A 20886-nucleotide genomic window follows, 5' to 3' on the forward strand; every position below is an offset into this window, starting at 1 on the left:
ATAGACTCTAAATTTCGCAATATGAAAAGATTCCAAATATTTTGTTCAATAAAGATATTAAAATAAATTAGCTTTGTTTCATAAAACTATACATATTTTTATTTGTCATTGTATAAAATGGAAGATTCCGGTAAGATAGGATTTTGTAAACAATTGAAATTATAACTTATTTAGAATTTAGATTCTATTACTAGATCTAGATCTAGACTATGTTGTGTTTGTAAATTACAAAAGAAATATGCTTCAGCACTTAAAAGTAGCAACTCTTTATTTGTCAGTCTTCAACTCTCAATATTCAGATTTTTCTTTCCCAAGTCCCTAGCCCGGGCCGTAGCGTAGACGCATATAATTTATAAGTCAGTATAAGTATAAGACTATAAGTAGTATAAGTTAATAAGTATATAATACTATATAAATCGTAATCGTCGTAGACTCTAGATCTAGTAGCCGGGCCTAGACTATAGATTTCAGATAGATCTAGCTAAGACTTCACTTACTTCACTTAGCTTTACTTTTTTAAACTTTTTAGACTAATCACTAAGATAATCATAAGATTTTAGATTAATTTAAAACTTTTTAAAAAACTATTTAAAGATAACAATTTGGCCAACAATTTTAGATATACATTTACCACAATTTAAATTTAATTCACTGTTGAGTGTTGTTAGATTAGATCTAGATCTACAATCATTTAAATTAAATTTTATGAAATGAATTAGAATATATAGATATAGATCTAATTAGAATTAGATTATTATTAGAATGTAGCTCTAGAATCTAGTCTGATCTATCACTTGTATCAGTATCTGATTATCTCAGAATATATAATTTTAAACAAAACCTTGTCTTTGCCTTATTATATTTTACTATACTCTATATTGTTTACTATACTATACACTATAGTCAGTCTATATGTATAGCTATATAATACTATATATGCCAATACGGGGATACCTAACTTTATTCTATTAGTCAGATCTTCTTCGCTTATTAAATATAAACTAATTTAACTGACTATCTTCTTATCTGCATATCTAGTGACGTAAACTAATACTAAACCTTTTATTCTATTATATCAGATCTTCATCGCTCAGATGGGTCAATTCTTCAGGTAGGAGACAGGGTTGAATGTGATAGTCATCGAGCATGTATAAGATTTATAGGAGAGGTTCCACCAACAAAAGGTAGAATTTAGATTATGTCTAGCTGCTTCAATAATAATACTATATACTATTTCATTGTTTATGATCAAGATAAGATTTTAATAACTTAGCCAAAGTAGTTTTTTGTTATTTATATATTCTTTTACAGATATGTATTTAATATTTATGCTGAGTAATATTTATGTTTTCATTTTAAGTTATGATAGATTTTTTTCATTAATATTTGTGTTTGCTCATTTTAAGTTATGATTGATTTTTTTAATAAGAATTAATCCTAAAATTTTACTGTACAGTACTTTAAAGTTGTTTTTTCTTTCCCTTTTTGAAAACCCAAACACCAACATTGAAGTAATGGTTTAATTAAGCAAAATTGTTATCTTTGAATATTTAGCATTTAATTCTTTCAATAAGATTTGTTTTTTTGTTTTTTTCAAATGTTTTCAGCCTCATGTATTTTTTTATTATATTTCCAGTAGGGTCCACTAAATCTTTTTTTTTTTTTTTACTTGTCCTTGGTTTCCAAAGCATTCTTTCTATCCATTACTCTAGCTTTTTTTTTTTAAAGTTTAATTTCTTGGGATTTTGTTGAGGTAGATACTTTATAAAATTACTTTATATTCCTAATAATATTTATTGACTGATTCAAAACTTTTGGATTTAGGCTTATGGCTTGGAGTGGAATGGGATGACCCTACACGAGGCAAGCACAATGGTTCCCATGAGGGAGTTGTTTATTTTCACACAAGGTATGCATATTTTTGAGTCTGCAAGTTTCATTACTATCCTTCATTTTGTCCCTTGGAGGTCTTGATTTGATCTTTGGGCATCCCTGAGTCTACCCAATTGTAATGGTTACTTGACATTGGTTGGAGAAAAGTAAAAGCAGTTGGTTGTGGTGCTGGCCACATGTTACCCTCATTAACCGTAAAAAAAAATAGTTCCCATTTCAGATCTTTCTATTTATAGGGCAGATGATATTAAGATCATCTGTTTCTCAGAGGCGCCCAAAGATCCCAAAATTAATAATCTTCACCTGAATTGGAACTCTGGAAGATAAGCGTTTTACCACTCAGCTACTGTGCCACCCTCATTAACAGTGGGCCACAGAAACAGATGATCCGCCCTGAAGATCACAATATCTGAAAGAGGAATTTTACTTTTTTCTTTTACTTGATTCTATCTGTTATACAGAATAATAGCATTGAGCATAATGTTTAACATATCTTCCCTGTTAACCCTTTTAATGTAATCAAAAGTCAGGAGAAATTAAAAGAAGGCATTGAAGCATTTGGCCAGGTTTTTTATAAAATGAGCATTCAAATCCTTCTTGATGCATACATTTCCTTTAGATTCTCTGAATTTACACGTATCAATGTCATAAATTATTTGCCTAACACTAAGCATCTTTAGAATTGTTTGCACTTCCTTTTAAATCTCTTTTAAAGTTTAAAAATCACCTCTATTTGTTCTTTTCTTTATGTTTTTTTTTTTTACTAAGCTTATATCAACTCACTCTGTCTGTCTGTCCAAAAGTTTGTACACGTTATTTCTCCGACATCCAATCTCGGATCAAGCTAAAATTTCGCACGATTATTTTTTTTACCTTACAACACAAGAATCAAATAAAGAAAAAAAAATTAACCAATTAGTTAATCCCTTTTTTAGATTGTTGTCTGAGGCTTATTACAAATTAAATTACATGATTGATCCAAACTAACATTTAATATAAGCTTTGTTTGTTGTTTTTTTTTTAAGTATATTTTTTGTATTTTGCTTGTTTTTCTAGTTTATTTAGTCTGGAGAGATGGCTAGCCCCCCCATTTATCATTCAATTTTTGAAGGTATTGCCCATTTATAATCATTTTTTCTTCCCATAATCATTTACAAGATTGCTATATTTATTTAACTTACCATATAATCATCCATTGTTATTTTTATTAAAAACTTGTATAGTCATCCTACATCTGGCTCTTTTGTGAGACCCAAGAAAGTGAAAGGTGGTGTAACCATAGTCCACGCACTGCAAGAACGGTACGGCTTGAAAAAAGATGAGTATGCAGGCATACAGAAAGAGGAATTGTTTGTTTTAGATCAGAATTTTAAGAAAACCAATGTAGAGATGGTTGGAGCCAAGAAAGTCAACTTACAGCAGAGGTTCGTGAATGTATGTTTTTTTTTGTATTTTTTTCTATCTCTTCCAAGTTCTGTGTTTGTTTACATTTTAGTTTAAGACAATGATATAAAATGTATTAAAGCTAATTTTGCTTAATAAAAAATTAGTTTAGATTACTTGCTATTTAATGTTTCCTTTCTTGACATTTTATATGGGGTCTGATGTATAGAAGCATCTAGCAATCCTGGCAGTCAGTATGTTTATAGGGTACTGAGATACTATATTATTGAAATACTTTTTACTTTTCTCAAAATATGTATATATTGTTTAATACCCGTAGCTCTAAATCCTTATTAGAAAAAAGTTGTTGTTTTTATTAGGCAGAGTGATTATTAATATTCTGTTTCAGTCAATTCAATAAGTTAAAGAAGGTGTCAGTTTATGATATGAAAGTTTACGCTGGAGGACCTGAAGGTGAACTGGGCCATCTGTGTCCCAGCATTACTGACCTTGACCTGACTGCCAACCTAATCTCTTCCTGGGAACGTGTTGCAAAGATGACCAAACAGTTGCCCTACCTCAGGGATCTAACTGTCAGGTGAGAATATGGATGCTAACTAGAGGATTATTTCAAAACACTATATTGGGATGTTTGTTTGAAGAGTGATCAACACCACCTATTGTTTATTAGTTTTCAAAAAAAAAAAAAATGGATAAATTTATTAATTTTATATTTTAAGTAAAGATCTAGAACCAAAGAAAATGCAGATGTGGGAAATTATGAAAGTTTTTTTTTTTTTTTTGCATGGTAGAACCAACGCTAGTATTTCAACTTTATAACTTCTAGAATCATGGACCTAAAATTGTTTGATGTGGTGTATTATATTATGGGCTTTCTAAGGATGCCATTTTTTCTTTAGGACTGATGGGACAAAGAAGTGTGTGGGCGTTGTCTAAATTATAGAAGGGATCACTTACCTCAGACTGTAAAAGATATTTATCCAAAATCTAAAAGAATGCATTTGTAAGGATGAAGGACTCAATTATCGAAAAAAGCAACCATTTTAACTATTCACTAGAAAAAGTTGTTTTATTTTAAGAATAATAGAATAAATGAGTTAGAAAAGTGTGTCGTAGGGAGGGGGGGGGGAGCTTATGATGCAGGTTGTTCCTTTGGGGGATGCAAAAAATGTTCAGGTCAAATTAATAACATATAACAATTTTTTTTTAAAATTTAATATCCAGTCAGATGAATGTATCTGACTTACAAAGTTTGTATTCACAGTGAAAATCGCCTTGTGCTTCCAAATGAGCCTACAGCTTTATGCACTAGCTTTTCTAAGCTAAAAAATGCAACTATGAACCAAATGAATCTTTCATGGAAGGAAATCCTAAGATGTTGTTCTATGTTTGTATTACTTGAAGAACTGCATGTATCTTACAACAATCTTGTTCAGTTGTCAGACTCCACGCATATACTTAAACACCTCAAGAATTTAGATCTAATGACTAACAAAATTGCAGACTGGGAAGAGGTTCTCAAACTAGGAAATCTCCCAATGTAAGTAAAGTTTTTCTGATTCCAAAGTCAGCTTTTTATAAAACAACATTGTTATTAACAATGTTAAGCAATTTAGTTCTGCTTAGACAAATTAGATAATGTTGTATCTATTGTTTTCTTTATTAAGTTATTTATCTTTCTTTTCCTTTCCTTATTGAACCTATCCTTACAGTCTCAGATGATTCAAGTAACTTTTTTTTTCTATCTATACTAAATGAATTAATGGACTTTCATTTCTATAGGCTAGAGACTCTGGTAATCAGTGAAAATCAAATTAGGTCCATTCACTTCCCAGACTGCTCACCTACAGAGAAAACATCTTACTTCAAAAAATTAAAAATTCTGATCATCAAGTCAAATTTTATCACAGAGGTGAGCAGAAAATTTTAAAGTCTTACACAGCTTTATCCTTTTTTTAAGCAACCATAAAAAATGTCCTTTTGCTGATATGTATGAACATTTTTTTAATTGTTGCTTTTTTTATTATTATTATTTATTATTAGCATATCAAGATAGAGAGTGTCAGGAGCACATTTCCTTTTTTTTTTTGTCAGCCTAATATCTATCTAATGTGTTGTTTTGGAGTAGTGTTGTCTCTCAAATTATGTGACATAATTTCACCTCTGACATCTGTTGGCAACCACAATAGGATGATTTGATATCTCCAAACTCTTGTATAAAATATTTGAGAGACAACACTAATCTAAAAACAACTAGTCGCACTGGTAATTTGTTTTCATTCAAATTAACAATGTGCTGCCTTTGAGTCACTGCAATCAAATGTTTTTTAATTTTGTGTAAATCGTTTACAAACTTTATTGTTCTAGCTTATTATTGGTTTTTATTTTTGTTATTTCCGTTTAAAAGGTGTATCTCTATGTTTGTTAAATATTTGTTAAAATGATCTTAATGTAAATATTTATGTATCTTAGTGGTCTTCCATTAATGAGCTCAATAAATTACTCCACCTGGAGGAGCTTGAAGTAGCAGACAACCCAATCTTAAGGACATTCACCTATGACACTGTCCGTCAACTGTTTGTGGCCAAAATTGGAAGCTTGAAACTTATTAGTAGAACTCCTGTAAGTGTACTTCTAAATTGACTAAGTTAACATCACTCCATGCAACACATTTGAATTGTATAGTTAGACTTTGTTATTATATCATTGAGTCACTTACCAAAATTTTAATTCAGGAAAGTTTTTTATTGAAACAGTTTTGTTCAGCATTGATAGTATACTGTTGTGTAGACTAAAGTGTCAATCTCTTTTGTAGATTTCATTTGAAGAGAGAAAAGGTGCAGAAATTGACTACCTAAAACGCTTTGGTACTGAGTGGAAGTTGGCTGGTGGTAACAGTGACAAACTTAAAAACAACCCAAATAATGAGTTCATCACAAATCATCCCAGATACCAAATTATTGCAGACAGTAAGTTGGTGTGAATACTTTCAAATATTTACACAATTTTTTTTACTTTTCTTTATTATAATTTAGCAATGTACTTTTGAATTAATGAGAATTTAAGTATGTTGTCCTTTTCAACACAACAAAGAAATATAACATTCATATGCATTTGTCGAAACCAGTCCTACCAATAAAATTTGAGCCATGCTGGTAGATTTTAAATGATAGAATCCAATGAATTATTTCATTATCTTTTCATTCTGGGTTTGAAATAAGAAGCTTTCTATTTTGTTCAAATACAATTGTACATGAAAAGCTAATGCTAAAACTGGCTGGGCTGCTGACGTGTTTCTATAGAATAGTTTGAAGATGTTAGTGTTGTCTGATTTTTGGAAAATAAAATTGAACATTTGTTAAGAACTATAGATTGGAGGGTTGGTGGAGTATTCTAATTAAATAGTTTCTTTCTCTGGCAGTCTTAAAGATTTTTGGTGATGAGTTTGAAGAGTAGAACAAGGTAATGGTACATTTATCTTCTCTTTATGATACACAATTAAAGAAGTGGATCAGTTTTCTCTCTAATTAGGATACTGGTATGTCTTTTTCTTATCAAGTTAGTGTTGCTAGTGTCATGTACTCTTCTACTTCCTTTACTGAGGGCCTAGAAATACAAAAATGAGCAAACATCAGATTATAATGATACACATCCTTCTCAATGCACTTAGCCCTCAAGTAGTTCATTTTTTTAATTGGGGAATAAAAATGTGTTTATTTTGTGCTGCTGTAGTTAATCCACAATAATCTATTTAAACTTGCTAAATTAAGATTTGTAATATTGTCTCTTCAACTCTAGAATGGGGAGCACCTGAAGACTCTGAGCTTAATGAGAAATCATCAGCGTTAAAAGACAATTTATTAAGTAAGTTTTTACTTAGGTTCTTTTTTTATATCCATAAGAGATGTGACAAACTATCTTTCTGTTATCACATGGAATACTGCACTCAACCTTAATCTTTAGACTGACATACAATATACTTTTATTAGAATGTGAATAGATGTTTCTTAACAAACTCAAGCTTATAAGTTTAGTAGAAATATTCAGTAAGGAGAAGCATCTGATAACTTAAGAACCTATGAATTAAATTTGTCAGATGGACAAAAAAAAATGCAAGGGAGAATACAATGTTGTGATTTGAGAACACCACTGGTCTTGACAGATGGTAAAAAATTGAAAGATTCAATATTGGTGCCTGAACTATTCCCTTGACATTTTTAAAAAAATTAATTACTTTTGTATAGTGCATCTTGAATGCTACAGCATGCTTAGTGCGCTCTGGTCCAGTCTCTTTTGTTGACCTGTGAGAGGAAGGGGGGTATCTGGGAGGAGGTTTCTGTGCTGCCTTCAGGCACTCAGCTCACCTCTAGTCTGGATTGAAACATGAGCCCCTTGATAGGCTGTTAATTGTTTTCCACACATCCCATTTTTATGGAATAAAAGGAGGAAAAAGAAAATATTAAAAAAAAAACTTTTTTAAAAAAAACAAAGCTTATATTAAGCATAGTTGTATCAATTAGTTTGGATCAGTCATGTAATAAAATTTGATATAGAAAAGTAAAAAAAAAGGACCTGAATTCAAATTCATGGCTCAAGCCTTCTCAGGCTTCTGAAGCCAACACGGTAACCACTCTGCTTGTTGAGAGCCTATGAACATGGAAGATTGTAAAGTTATCTTCTGTTTCTATAGTCTCGTCCTATTTTTTATGTTGTGTTCACGAAGACTTAGACAATGACCTTTAAGGGGACTAATTCAGCTTATACCACCACTTCAGTCAAGTATAAATTCTTTCCCTTGAGATACCAAAACAAAATAATTACTTACCAATAGTTCAATAACTTAGTGGTTAATTTTTTTTTATTGATTCTTGTTTTGTCAGGTAAAAGAAATAATTGTGCAAAATTTTAGCTTGATCCGAGATGAGTGTGGAAGAAATAATGTGTAGCCACTTTTTACCATACAGGCATACAGAGTGAATTAATATAAGCTTTGTACAAATTAAATATTTTGTTTTTAAACAGATGTGAAAATATTCAGTCCTAAGCATCCAGATAAGGGAACATTAGATAAAAAACTTCCAGGTATTTTACAAGTGTATTGTATGTGTATTGTCTTTTAGTCTGTCTGGATGTGCTTGAAGAATTGGTTTGGTTTTAGCTGCATTTTATGCTGTAAAAGTAAAATGACTAGATTTACTTCACCTGTAAAGCTCAACTGTTACACTGTAAGATAAATATCTCAACATGTATTTGTTTTTCTCTTCAAGCTACCATGTCTATTCAGAAGTTGAAAACTTTGATTCAAAGATTATACAAAATGAACACAGAGCCCAGACTTTCTTATTCCAGTCATAAGGTGAGCTATCTATAATCTCTGGTGTCTATGCTATTTTCTAGGAAGAATTGTGGAAAATGTTGTCAGTATGTTGTGATTTTCATTATCTTTGACTACTACTGACCCACAAGGCCCACCTGCGAGTTTGTTAATATTTTATCTGCTCAAAGTTAGCTACCATTTAAATTAAAAAGCTATATTATGAAACATTTTTAAGGTTAACCAATATTTTTTTTTTATCTTAGAAAATCAATGGACCTGAGATAGAACTAGACAATGAAATGAGACAACTTGGATTCTATTCTTTAGAACCAGGGGACACAATCCTTGTTGCTTGGTGATGGAAGAGTAGTCCCACAAGGGGGTTTCCCATAACAGCTGTGATAAAAATTGTATTAACTTGTTTTTCTGCACTCACTTTAAAACCTCTTTGTCTCTAGATAGGTTCACTATGAATGCTGACTGCCTTTCTATGAAAAATATTTTCTTAACTATTTCTCTCCGTAATTATTTACCACATTCTAGTGGAATGAAGGTTGGTATCGTCAGTTAGGAGAGAAAGAGTTAAGTGTTTTGATTTAAAGCTATTTTGCAAAGCAAATTACATTTTTTATTTTTTAAGATTTTAAAAAGGACCTATAGAACAAACACTACTGTCTGTTACTTAATGGTAGTTATTTTCTAATTTGATTATTTTTAATGACTATTATTAAAGTTTATATTTAATCATTTGCAATGCAGATGCCATTCTGGGCATGTCCATTATTTTCAATTTGAGCTAGTAAACTGCAGTAAGCCTTTCAACTTACATTTGTCATTGGAGAACTGATAAGGAGTCACTGTGATAATCTGTTTAATTAATCACAGTGAATAATCCAATCTAATGGTGCTTTTCTGTACATCAGAACTATGTGCATGTGTTATTTCTATTAGTCTGTCTGGATGTGCTTGAAGAATCGGTTTGGTTTTAGCTGCATTTTTTTGTTCTTGGTATTTGTGGATAGGAGAAAAGTTTTTTGGGAATTCAGAGATGCGTCATCTTATCTGGTTGTAAATGTTTTTATGAAGAAAATAAAAAGAAATGTTAACATGCTGATAGTCCACTCATCATGACTTCACTGGAGTCGTCTTGGTATGCCATTACAGAACAGTGCAATATCATCAACGTAATATATTACTACAATAGTTTTGTTTTTTAGTCTTTTTTTTTATTTCACCATATTGGAAAATATCGTTAAGATTTGAGAAGGGTAAAGCTATATACTCTACTAAGAACAAAAAAAATTGCTTCATTGTCTGGGAACTAACAATGATATGTCAATAATGATATGTCATTTTATTTGGAAAGTGTTAGTGAACTTCCTATATTTAAACATGCCAGAAAGAGAAAAACTCTGAAATGTAGACATTTAGTACTTCATTCAGATCTTAAGTTTAAATTCTGTTTAGGAAGTGTACCAGTTTGATGCTTTGTGTTCACTAATTTGTTAAGTGTCATCATCATGTCAGCTTCACAATAAATTGTAACATCAACACACTTATACTGCTTATTGGTATTTGTTTTTTTAATATTCAAGAGTTTTAGTGTTTGATTTTCTGTGGAATGTTAACAAGATACAACTTCCATTTAGTGCCTGATGCAGGCCTGCAAAAGGTTTGGCTAATGCTGATTGTTTGCTGAGGATAGAGGTGGGCCAGTTAGGAATACTTTAGAAAAAGAATTGTATTAAAAAGGCTAAACACTTCAAAACATGATATCTATAAGGATAACATACAAATGTAGATGTGATGTTTAGACTAAGAGATGATTTACAGAAAGACTAAAAAATAACCTCTAATTGTAGACAAGGGTTGTGAGTGTAGAACTGGAGCGGAAAATTTGTGTCATGTCACAGGTATGCCCTACTTAATAATTATAATGAGCCATTTTCTTTGTAGTGTGAATATCGAGATAGAGTGTATAGTGTAGTATTTAGTGTGACCATGCAGACAAGATGTGACCTACATTTTTTTAACATCTGATGCAGATAGCACTGTTGTATGCCAGGGAGTCTTATAGAAGAAGACATTATTATCATATAACTTGTGAAATAATAGTGAAAAAATATAATGCTCCAAAATTCATCTGCCTTTTGAAGACCTGCGCCAGCATTCAGACCATCTTTATCACCTGAGCAATATGGAAACTCAAAGGCTGCTTGGTAGCTGGTGTTAGCCCTTCCTGGCAACTCAAGGAGTCTTCAGTCAGTCATACCTATGTGACTTGGTATTAACTTCATTATTACCAGTGTGCAATAGCATTGGAAAGAACTAAATCCTTGCATAGATTTAGAAATCTGTACAGAGAAAAATATTTTAGGTACAGGTAGAGGTTTTTGCAACTTCAAACCTTCAAAACAAAACAAATCTAAAAGTAATAAATTTTGGAAAATTCATGACACTATAAGAGTACAGATGGTATCCATCCCCAACTTAATTTTTTAAAACTTTTTTGGGGTTTATATGAGGTTTAAATATTTTAGCCTGGCAGTTTTATTAAACAAGTTAGCTTCTTTTATTGGTTTAATTTTCATTACAAAAATATAGCTAGAATAGTATTCATTTACAATTTATAACTTTTCAATGCTTTTCCTTTTTAACAAAGCTTTTATCAACTCACTTTGTCTGACTGTCTGGTAAAAATTTTGTGCACATTATTTTTCTGATACCCAGACTTGGATCAAACTGAAATTTTTCACAATTATTTCTTTTACTTGAAAACACAAGAATCAATAAATAAAATTAACCATTTCGTTTTTTAACTATTGAATTTTAATTATTTTGTTGTGTTATCTCAAACAAGTGATTTAGTCCCCTTTATAGGTAGCCGATTTAAAGTAAGTTAGAAACAAACAATACATAACTATACCATCTTCTATAGCCATAAGCACCTCATTACCTGAGTGGCTAGTATGTCAGCTTGAGGAGGCATGAGCCATGAGTTCAAATTCAGGCCATTACACCTTTTTTTTGTAAATGCTTTTAAAAAACAATAACAGCAAAATTCACCCAGCCACCCCCCACCCCACACACACCATTTCCCAACTGGTCCAGGTAAGTGATAGGATGATAGCATATTGAGGAAGCTAAACACATGAAATAGTGCTAAACAAAAACAATTGGTAAAATATTTCTTAATCATTGGTCTAGATCTATTACAAATCTAATTACATGAATGCTCCAAACTAATTGATACACTTAATTTTTTTTTTTAAAGTATTTTTTATGTTTTTCTTGTTTGTTTGATACATTTTTTAATACTTGAAATAATATTTAGCATATACAAAATTTTATAACTGAATTTAAAATGTCATATGTAAATAATTTTTTTGTAATTTGTCCTACTAGCTATTAGTTCAATTAAATAATTTAGGTTGATAGAACAAAAAGAAACAGTTTGTAAAGCCTGTTTCACTACTTTTCACTGCTTTTATAAAACGCATGTATGTGACTTGACGAGGCAGCCACTCTTAACTAAATTAAAGTAGCAATTATACATAAAATAGCAAACCATGATCTTCAAATACAAAACTCAGAAAGGCTAAGACACAATGATAAAGGCAAATTCCTTGTTATTTTTTTAGTGCTTTGAAAGCATGGAATGGGTTGCCTGAGAGACTGAGTCAGCTAGGAAAACCAATGACTTGGCAGCATTTAAGCATGCATTTAAGTAATTGATTAATGACTAGATTGCGTCGGACGTAATCATCATCTTTTTTGAAGTAACCTATGTATTTTTATAAGATAAGATCTACACAAGTTACTAGTTGCGTTGGGTTTTAAATGTACAAGTAACAGCACCAACCTAGATGTATACATTTTTCTTGAATCTTCTTTTAAAGAAACACAAACTTGGGTCAAATTAACAAAATGGCCGCATACACTGTTGCCCTTTTTAGAGCTTGCTCACAGTGTAAACGGATATTAAAGCCAGTGTCAGCTGCAATTGATAAAAGCCATGTTTCGAAATTATGGGTAAGTATTTTTGATTTAGCCATAGATCTAGTAATTGGATTTCCACTCCATTACTTAGTTTTCAAATGAATAGATAATAGACTTAGGACTTAGTAACCGTCACTTAGACTTAGAATGAATGACTTAGACTTAGATCTAGAAGTAGAATCTAGATTCTAGATGAACTACTCTAGATCTAGGTGAAAGAAGAAGTAGAGTCTAGACTGAGTCTAGGGCCTAGGGTCTAAGTTACACTAATAGTATAGTTACTACATTACTAGCCTATGTTTAAGACTCTTTACTAAAGAAGTGTTTAAGCTTACTAATAAGAGTAATAAGACTCTGGCTAGACTGCTAGACTTTATATTCTTAGTCTTAGTATATATATAAATATATTTATAATAAAATATAATTTAATTATGCCGCAATTATGGTTGATTTTGATATGGTATTATTATTATGGTTATGCCTTAGCTGTAATATATATATATATATAATAGATCTATAGTAGTAGACTGGGAACTGGGACTATGCATGATCATCATGATGATGGCATGTATAGTCAGATCTAATCTAATAGATATGATCTAGAATTCTAGATTCTCAGTGATTCCCAAAGTGGTCTATATAGATCCCCAGGGGTCTACGAAGACTTTCAAGGGGTCTACGAAAGTTAAAAAGGGAATTGGGGGTCTATGAGATGTGCACGGGGGTCTATGATTTAAAGAATCTCAATTCAGCATGTCCTGACTTTAATTTTGACAAATGGAATTTTTTCATACCGTACACAAACATTTATGATTTGTACCTTAGAAAATACTTAAAATTTTTATCCTGCTGATTGAATGAAAATTTGTTTTATATCTAATTTAATAACTCTACATTTAAATAGTGTAGTTTTGTCTAGTTATATTATAACTTTTATAAAAGTAAATGTAGACTGTACAGCGTTAAGTATTTGAAATTGAATTTCATTACTTCGTTGTCAAACAAGCAAGTGTTAATGTGCCATTTTTTTAATGATGCTATGAAACCAATTAAGTTGGAGGATCATTTGCAATGATGCCACCCTAATAAAAAGATAAAAGTTTGTAAAACTTTCAAACACTCAAAGATAAAGTTCAGAATACACCCACAAAATCTCTCTTTGACCTGGCATAAGAAAATGATTATATTATAAATACTGAAAACCTCACATGATAGGCAAATTATTGATTTTACCAGCTGTTGAAGAAATTGTAAAAACTTTTACACAAACTTATATCATTAAAAGAATTTCATGTTTGGGTTTTGTGGCCTGTGACTGTTTTGGGCCTCTTTATGAAGAATGCAATTTTGAAGACATGGTCGGCATTCTCTGGTGACACTCCAAAAGGACAAATTTCAATGGTCCCAATTTTGAGCTTCCGGAACATATGTTCTTTCATTATTATGTGTACGGTTCTGATGTGAAAAATTAAAGGTGGTCCTATCGGGATAGTTTATAATAGGTGTCATCTTTCTTATATATCGAATGAGAGCTTGTCCATTTCTCATTTTTACAATTCACTATAAGTTTCTTCATTTCTTCCTGATAGAGTGCGATGTTCAAGTGTGTATTTGTTTTCTCACATTTGGCAAGTGTGTTAGCCTTCTATTTCCTTCTATTTAAACATTGGAGAACAAAGTTCTTGCTATTGTTGAACTTTACAAGGTCACACAATTTGTTTTGTACAAAATCTTTTGGATGTTCCTTCAGATTATGTAGATAATTACATCCTAGCCCAAATCTCCCGTCAGGAGATGCGAGCAGGCAAGGTGACCACCGAACGTCAGTCCAGGCATCATGAGTTGTTTTATTTAGGAGGAATCAGAGTTTGTCAAGCTTTGATGGACTATTTTTATATTGGTCAAGAAAAAAATTTAACTGTTTGACGAACTTGGCTGATTCGCAAGCATGGTTGCTCCTATTTCTTCTCTGTGGTTGTCATAGAGCTCATTAGTTACAATGAGCTTAATTTTTAAATTATTTTATCTCCATTGGGCAGTTCAAAGAGTATTCCAGCTCCTCCAATTGTGGTGGCTTTCTGAGAAGCATCCATGCAAACTCTGACCCATTGGTTGTTAGGGCAATGGATTTGTAGAAAAGTTCACTAAATTCTTGAGCTCTGTTGGAATATAGTCAAATATTTCTTTCTTCTTATGTAAGTCTTTGCAAATGACATATTTCTGCAAACAACAACTATCCCTATACAGTTGGCTGAGTCAACCTTGTCTGGTAATGATGTATTTTTTTATTCAAATTATTAGGGCTCAAGAAATCCATGAAGAACTGCTCTTTGTGAAAACTTTTACTATGATACTTAAGGCACATTAATATTTAATGTTTTGAAGAAGTATTTCATAAAACAACAAATCCCTATATGAAAAATAATCGCCGTAGCAATGGATGGTGAGCTTGCAAACCTTTAAAAAAATGTCATCTGTTTCTATGGTTATGTGACCAGCACAACGACCAACCGCCTTTATTTTTCCCTAACTAATGTCAGGTACCCATTAGAGCTGGGTGGACTCAGAGGCGCCCTAAAGATCCCAAAAGTAAAAATACCATTCCTCATCAGGATTCGAACCCAGAACCTCTGGTTCGTAGGTCAAGTGCTTTAATACTCAGCCACTGTGCCTCCGATTGAATCCTTTACATCTTATTAAGTTTTGTCTTTTCTACCTTGACTTGACTTCTTCTTCTTTCTGGATCTTGTTTCAAATAGATTAGCTTTCATTGCTTTCAATTTCTTAAGCTTCACAACCCGAGTTTGACAGAATAGTGCCACAAATGCATAGAAGATATAGTGTACAAAGTGTTGAAATAGGGCAAGTGTGTGTGTATTATGTTGAATTTTATTTAAAAAAACAGCACTCAAGGTGATTTAGTTAACAGCAAGACTTTTAATTCTATATATTCAAATCATTTTGTACCACAACTCTTAACATAAAGCTACTCTTGTAAGTCTTAGGATCAAGTTCAGGTTTTTATCTCTATACAAATGTTTGTAAGAGACAAAAAATGTTTTTTTTTCCACAGATTTTTGGCTTATAATCTCCAATTTTATTTTATTTTTTTTGTCTAGTTTTGTTTATTTAAGTTGTTTTTTTTTTTTTCAGTCAGTACTTGAAGGTTCAAAAAGATTGCTGACAACAGCACCGCCCCAGTCCACAGATAAAATTGAAGACAAGTCTGAGTATCCAGTTGACTTTGAGATCTCCTATGATGAGTTCAAACATGTGCTACCACTTCTTCCAATAGAAACTGTTCCAGGAGTTCCAAACCACCCATCTTATCCAACACCATCTGGCTGGTTTCCACCAAACTGTAAGCAGTAGCAGGAATAATGCAATTTATACTTATTATTGTATTATGAGCACATCATTAAACTATAATACTATTTTATCAACCCTCAAACTATTATAGAGACTAAACCGAACAGTGCAGCAATATTGTCCAATAAAATCTGCCAATGTTTGGTTCATAGTAATCCTGGTTTTCAAAACCTTTTTTTCTACAGGAAATACTTGAATAACTTCTCTTTGTTAAGAAAAGACAGTTTTTATCAATGGTTTTCACTGTAAGCGTTATTTAAATCAGTATGAAATTCATATTTTAAAAAATGTCTGATCACAAAGCGATATTCAATGTTTTTTCAAATAGGGATAACTTTGAAAGTGATATTGAAGAGGATTTTGGTATTCCCATTTCAGTGATGATAGTTCAGGCAAAGAGATTTATAAGTAGATCTAGACCATGTCAACATTCAGATTTAAACCTCAGCAGTATTCAAAACGCTTGTAAGCCTAGATCAGGAACTAATGATACAGTGATAGTTTTGGATGGAGATAAAATCATTTCAGACAAAAATTGTATCAAATTGATGCAACATTTTCTGCAAGTTCTTCAGTGCTTTTGATTGTAATTTATCATTACATTGTCTTCAGTTAATTTGAACTCCTTCTTTAATAGAAAGCATTCTAAGAGAAATGAACTCAAATGCTCAGCAATTTCTTGAATCTCCAAGTACCAAGGCATGGATAACTGATCATCCGCATAGTAGGTACCATTCATGGCCAACTACAGAAAGATCCTAGATATCAATTACAAAGACCACATCACAAATAAAGAAATAAGACACAGGAGTAACACAGCAATAGTCAGTGACCTGCTAACCTCTGTCAAAACTTAAGCTCTATGGCTACATCACAAGGTCCTCAGTGCTCTCAGAGATCTTCCTTCAGGGAACAGTACTAGGAAGAAGAAAAGGAGGCAGACAGAGAAAGCAATGGGAAGACAATGTAAAAGAATGGATGGGCCTATCATTGAATGAAATTCTATCCAAGCCAAAAGACAGGGAGGAATGGAGAAGGATCATGTGTGGTGCCCAACAGTTTAACAAACTAAGGCATAGGTGAAGGTGACTTACTCAGTATTTGCAAACTGAAAGAAAAAAACAGGTTTAGCTGACTACTGGGCTACTACTCCATATCAATGTATTCATTTCTATAGCTCCACAGTCTTCTGTCTGATCCACAGAATGTTGCACATAAACAATATTACAAAGAAAATAGGAAGAGGTGAAGATAGTTTTGATCTTGTCACAAAAGTCAGAACTGTTCTTGATGAGCAAAACAACTCTAAAAAATTATCGTACACCTTCAAGATTCATCTCCATCATGAATCATTGATAGGAAAGAAAAATCAATAAGTATATATAATACACAATAAATGTTAAACAAAGGCTGTGCAGATTTAGGAACTAAAATGAAATTACAATTGTGTTACTCATGATTATGTCATGCACCTAGAAGTCTAACCTAATGCAGGCAAACATTTTGACATTCACCAAGAAGAAGGAGTAATCAAGGCTCTACTTGAAAAAAGTCAACTACTATTACTAAACAAGGGCTACATTCTCCACACAGATAATTTCTATACAAAGCCAGTCTTGTTGCATAAACAAAAACTGCTACTTAAATGCAAATGAACTTGTTGCAATGTGAAACATTCGGTGAAATTTTACTAATATCCCTTAGAATTTCTGTATTGTAAACTATTCATTTTGTTTACCATTTTATTTTTATTTCGCAGTGGAATTGAGGTCAAAGCAAAAATACTTAGTTCGTCGAACAAAAAATCACATGCTTCCTGTTTATCCTGGAACAACACACAAACGAATTGAACATATAAAAACAGTGCAGCATTATGTTCATATAAAAAAAATAGAAGGAGATATATGGGTATGTACTGATAGAAAATATGTGTGACTTACAAACTTTTTTTTTTTTATGATTTCACTTATCAGCTTGCAAATTCTTGCATGGACAGTGGACACAAATAAAAAAAAAAATGACAAGTGATTTTCTTAGAAATTTGATAGTTGATGTATATTTTTAGAGGAAAAAAAGGGGGGTATGGTGGCAGAGTAGTATAGCACCTTATTTTAAACTGAGGGGTTTCAATACTGAATACTATTGAACAATGGGATTTTGAACTTAAGGATTTTCAGGATGCCCATGAGTCCACCAAACTCTAATGGGTACTTGACATACGTTTGGGGAAGTACTGGCGGTTGGTCATTGTGCTGGCTACATGTCTCACTCGTTAACCATAGACCATAAAAACAATTGAGCTTTACATCATCTGCACCAATAGAATGCAAGGTCTGAAAGGGGTAACTTTACCTTTAACTTTTTAATGTGGGGAAACTGATCAATTGACAATGTGACCTACTTGAAGCATACAAGATAACTTAGCCTAGGGAGTAGGGAATAGATCTTGTAACAAGTGATATCTGTTGTATTAATGCTTAGCTGTATACCTTTAATCACTTTTTACAATATTTTAAAATATCTGATTAAATAAAGTACATTAAGATCTAGATTGGGGAAGACCAACCAAATAAACAAGTCTGCCACATAGTAGGCCTATAAAACTTTCATGGTTTTTTTAATTGCCATCAGTGAGCTCTGATGTCATGGTTGAGTTTTATTTTTCAAAGGATATAATTGATGTGTAAATTACAGACTAATATACATTGTTATTATTAATGTTATTAATGTACTATATTTTCAAGTTTTTATATTTTGGTTTGATAACAAAACTCTTAAAATTTTTATTATAAGTCTGAGACTTCAAAAGTATATTATTGTCAAATTCTTGTAATTAATGGCTAAAACACAACATCATCTCTTTCTTTACTGTTGACACCAAAAAGAAATGGCCAGATAGATCTAAAAGCCAGGATTGATCAATTTCATGCCCATTTTTCCTGCTCAAACAACTCAATCTCTGCTTACCATGTATTTGAATCATCTGAAAGGACAAAATGCTTTTTATTTTTATTCTCTTTTATATTACAAATATCTAATCTAATTGTTATGTCCTAAATTGATTTCTATTTTATCAACAGGCACTTGAAGCTGATTTAAGATTACATTTGCAACAAAAGACTGGACTTCCGAAGATTAAAACTCAAGTTCATGAAGTTGGAAGATTCATAAGAGTTCGTGGCATGTACGCAGATGAAGTAGCTAGTTTTTTGTTTGGGCGTGGCATGTGATGAAGTAGATGTCAACTAATATGTTATGTAATCAAATTGTACATCTCTAATTTATGTGTTTTTTTAATTGCTTGAGAAGAAGGAAATATAACATTGTACCTGACTCTTTGAACTGTTCGTTTTTTTGTGTGTTTTTTTTTAAAGTGGTCGTCGGTTGTATTCATCATTTTAAAATCTTTATTCTGTCTAAAGTTTTTTTCACCGTTGTTCTGCTAAAAAAAAGTTGTAAATCTGTTGGAAACAGCTGTTTATAATCTTAGGTTCTAGCTTAGTACAGCCTAACGTTTCAGTACAAGGGAAACAAGTGGAGGAAGTATGAGACTAGAACTTGTGTGGCGTAGAGGAGAGACATTGTTGTCTTTTATCTTTACATCATTTGGGAGCAAGCTGTCTTCATAGGGATCTGTCACTGGCAACTTCTGCACTCTCTTCCCAGCTGGCATCCACTGATGTGAGGCGCCAAATTATGAGGACTTCCCTTTAAGAACTTTAGTCTCCATGTCATTGCAACTGTATTATCTCCTCTCACAGAGTAACTCTTGTCATTATTAACTTGAAATGCACCTTTGACAACTTCATAATATGTGTATTTACAGTGAATAGGATGTGTTAAAGAAATCTTTTTGAGTTCAAGAGCATGATGTTTAATTTAAAAAAAAAAAAAAACATGCAAAGGAAGAAACATTACTTTTTAAAAACAAAGCTTATCTAAGGGAAAGAAATGCTAATTACTGTCTGTTATGAAAATTATATGCTGTATCGGTTGTTGTTCTTATGTTTACATGTGCTTGTAACTCGTCCGTAAGAATGTGTTCACGAAATTGTTATTTGTTCATAACACTGCCATTTATCTTAAAATGGCAAGGTTTAGCTCCCTTTCTGTGATATTTAACAAAATTAATTAATTCGTTAAATTTTTGATAGAGTGGTATACTGTCATTGACTACGAATAATTATGCAAAATGTTAACTTGATCCAAGACTGGGAAGTGGGAGATCAAAATGTAGTAAGAGGATTACATCCCCATTATATGTAGCCCTCATCTCTTATTTAATAGCAGTTATTCCCCTTATTTTGAAATCAAAAGAATTCCTAACCTAATTGGTTAATGTTTTTGATTGATTCTTGTCTTGTCAAGTACAATGAAAAATTGTGCAAAGTTTCAACTTATCCAAGAATGGGAAATGGGAGAAAAAAATTAGGGTTAGGGTTACTATATAGACAGAGTGAGTTGATAAAAGCTTTGTAAAAAAGGTTCAATGAGACAAGAGTATTACAGCTTTTTAAAACATTTTTTTTTTAAAATTGTTAGTAGAACAAAGAACTCCATTAATTATTATAGCCTTATTATTATAATACTAAACATTATTAAATATTTTTATAACCCTATTGATGATGCAGGTAGCGGTAGCGATGTGTGTTAACTGGGCCAGCATACTGCAAACGGTCAAATGTGTTGAAGGATCAGGGGTGGCGACTTCGTGAAAATACTTGTGTGAACACTTTATGTGCAAATCTCTCACAATATGGTCATGTGATCATCTAGAAAGAACTGGCTAGAAGTCTGTGGCATTTCAAATGTTTTCGAGAAGGCCTTCGGGGATCCTAGATAAAGATAGAGAGGTCAGACTCAAGATAGTAAAACAAGACAGTCCACTCTGGTTCATTAGATTC

At 32.0% G+C, this 20886-nt stretch overlaps 2 protein-coding genes across 2 annotated transcripts; both read left to right on the forward strand.

The window, feature by feature from the left end:
- The first annotated feature begins 14 nt into the window (after window positions 1-14).
- LOC106073201 (tubulin-specific chaperone E-like) lies at window positions 15-10173 on the forward strand. Its single transcript, XM_056022351.1, has 13 exons — window positions 15-130; window positions 1080-1184; window positions 1825-1909; window positions 3117-3317; window positions 3686-3874; window positions 4562-4837; window positions 5080-5209; window positions 5770-5919; window positions 6113-6266; window positions 7096-7161; window positions 8320-8379; window positions 8565-8653; window positions 8878-10173. The coding sequence occupies exons 1-13, from the start codon at window positions 118-120 to the stop codon at window positions 8971-8973; spliced, it is 1614 nt and encodes a 537-aa protein (XP_055878326.1). The 5' UTR covers window positions 15-117; the 3' UTR covers window positions 8974-10173.
- Window positions 10174-12508: 2335 nt separating this feature from the next.
- LOC106073204 (39S ribosomal protein L49, mitochondrial-like) lies at window positions 12509-19324 on the forward strand. Its single transcript, XM_056022352.1, has 4 exons — window positions 12509-12646; window positions 15767-15974; window positions 17742-17890; window positions 19063-19324. The coding sequence occupies exons 1-4, from the start codon at window positions 12542-12544 to the stop codon at window positions 19210-19212; spliced, it is 612 nt and encodes a 203-aa protein (XP_055878327.1). The 5' UTR covers window positions 12509-12541; the 3' UTR covers window positions 19213-19324.
- Window positions 19325-20886: the final 1562 nt, after the last annotated feature.

The sequence above is a fragment of the Biomphalaria glabrata genome, chromosome 3, assembly GCF_947242115.1.
Source record: "Biomphalaria glabrata chromosome 3, xgBioGlab47.1, whole genome shotgun sequence".
Classification (NCBI taxonomy): Eukaryota; Metazoa; Mollusca; class Gastropoda; family Planorbidae; genus Biomphalaria; species Biomphalaria glabrata.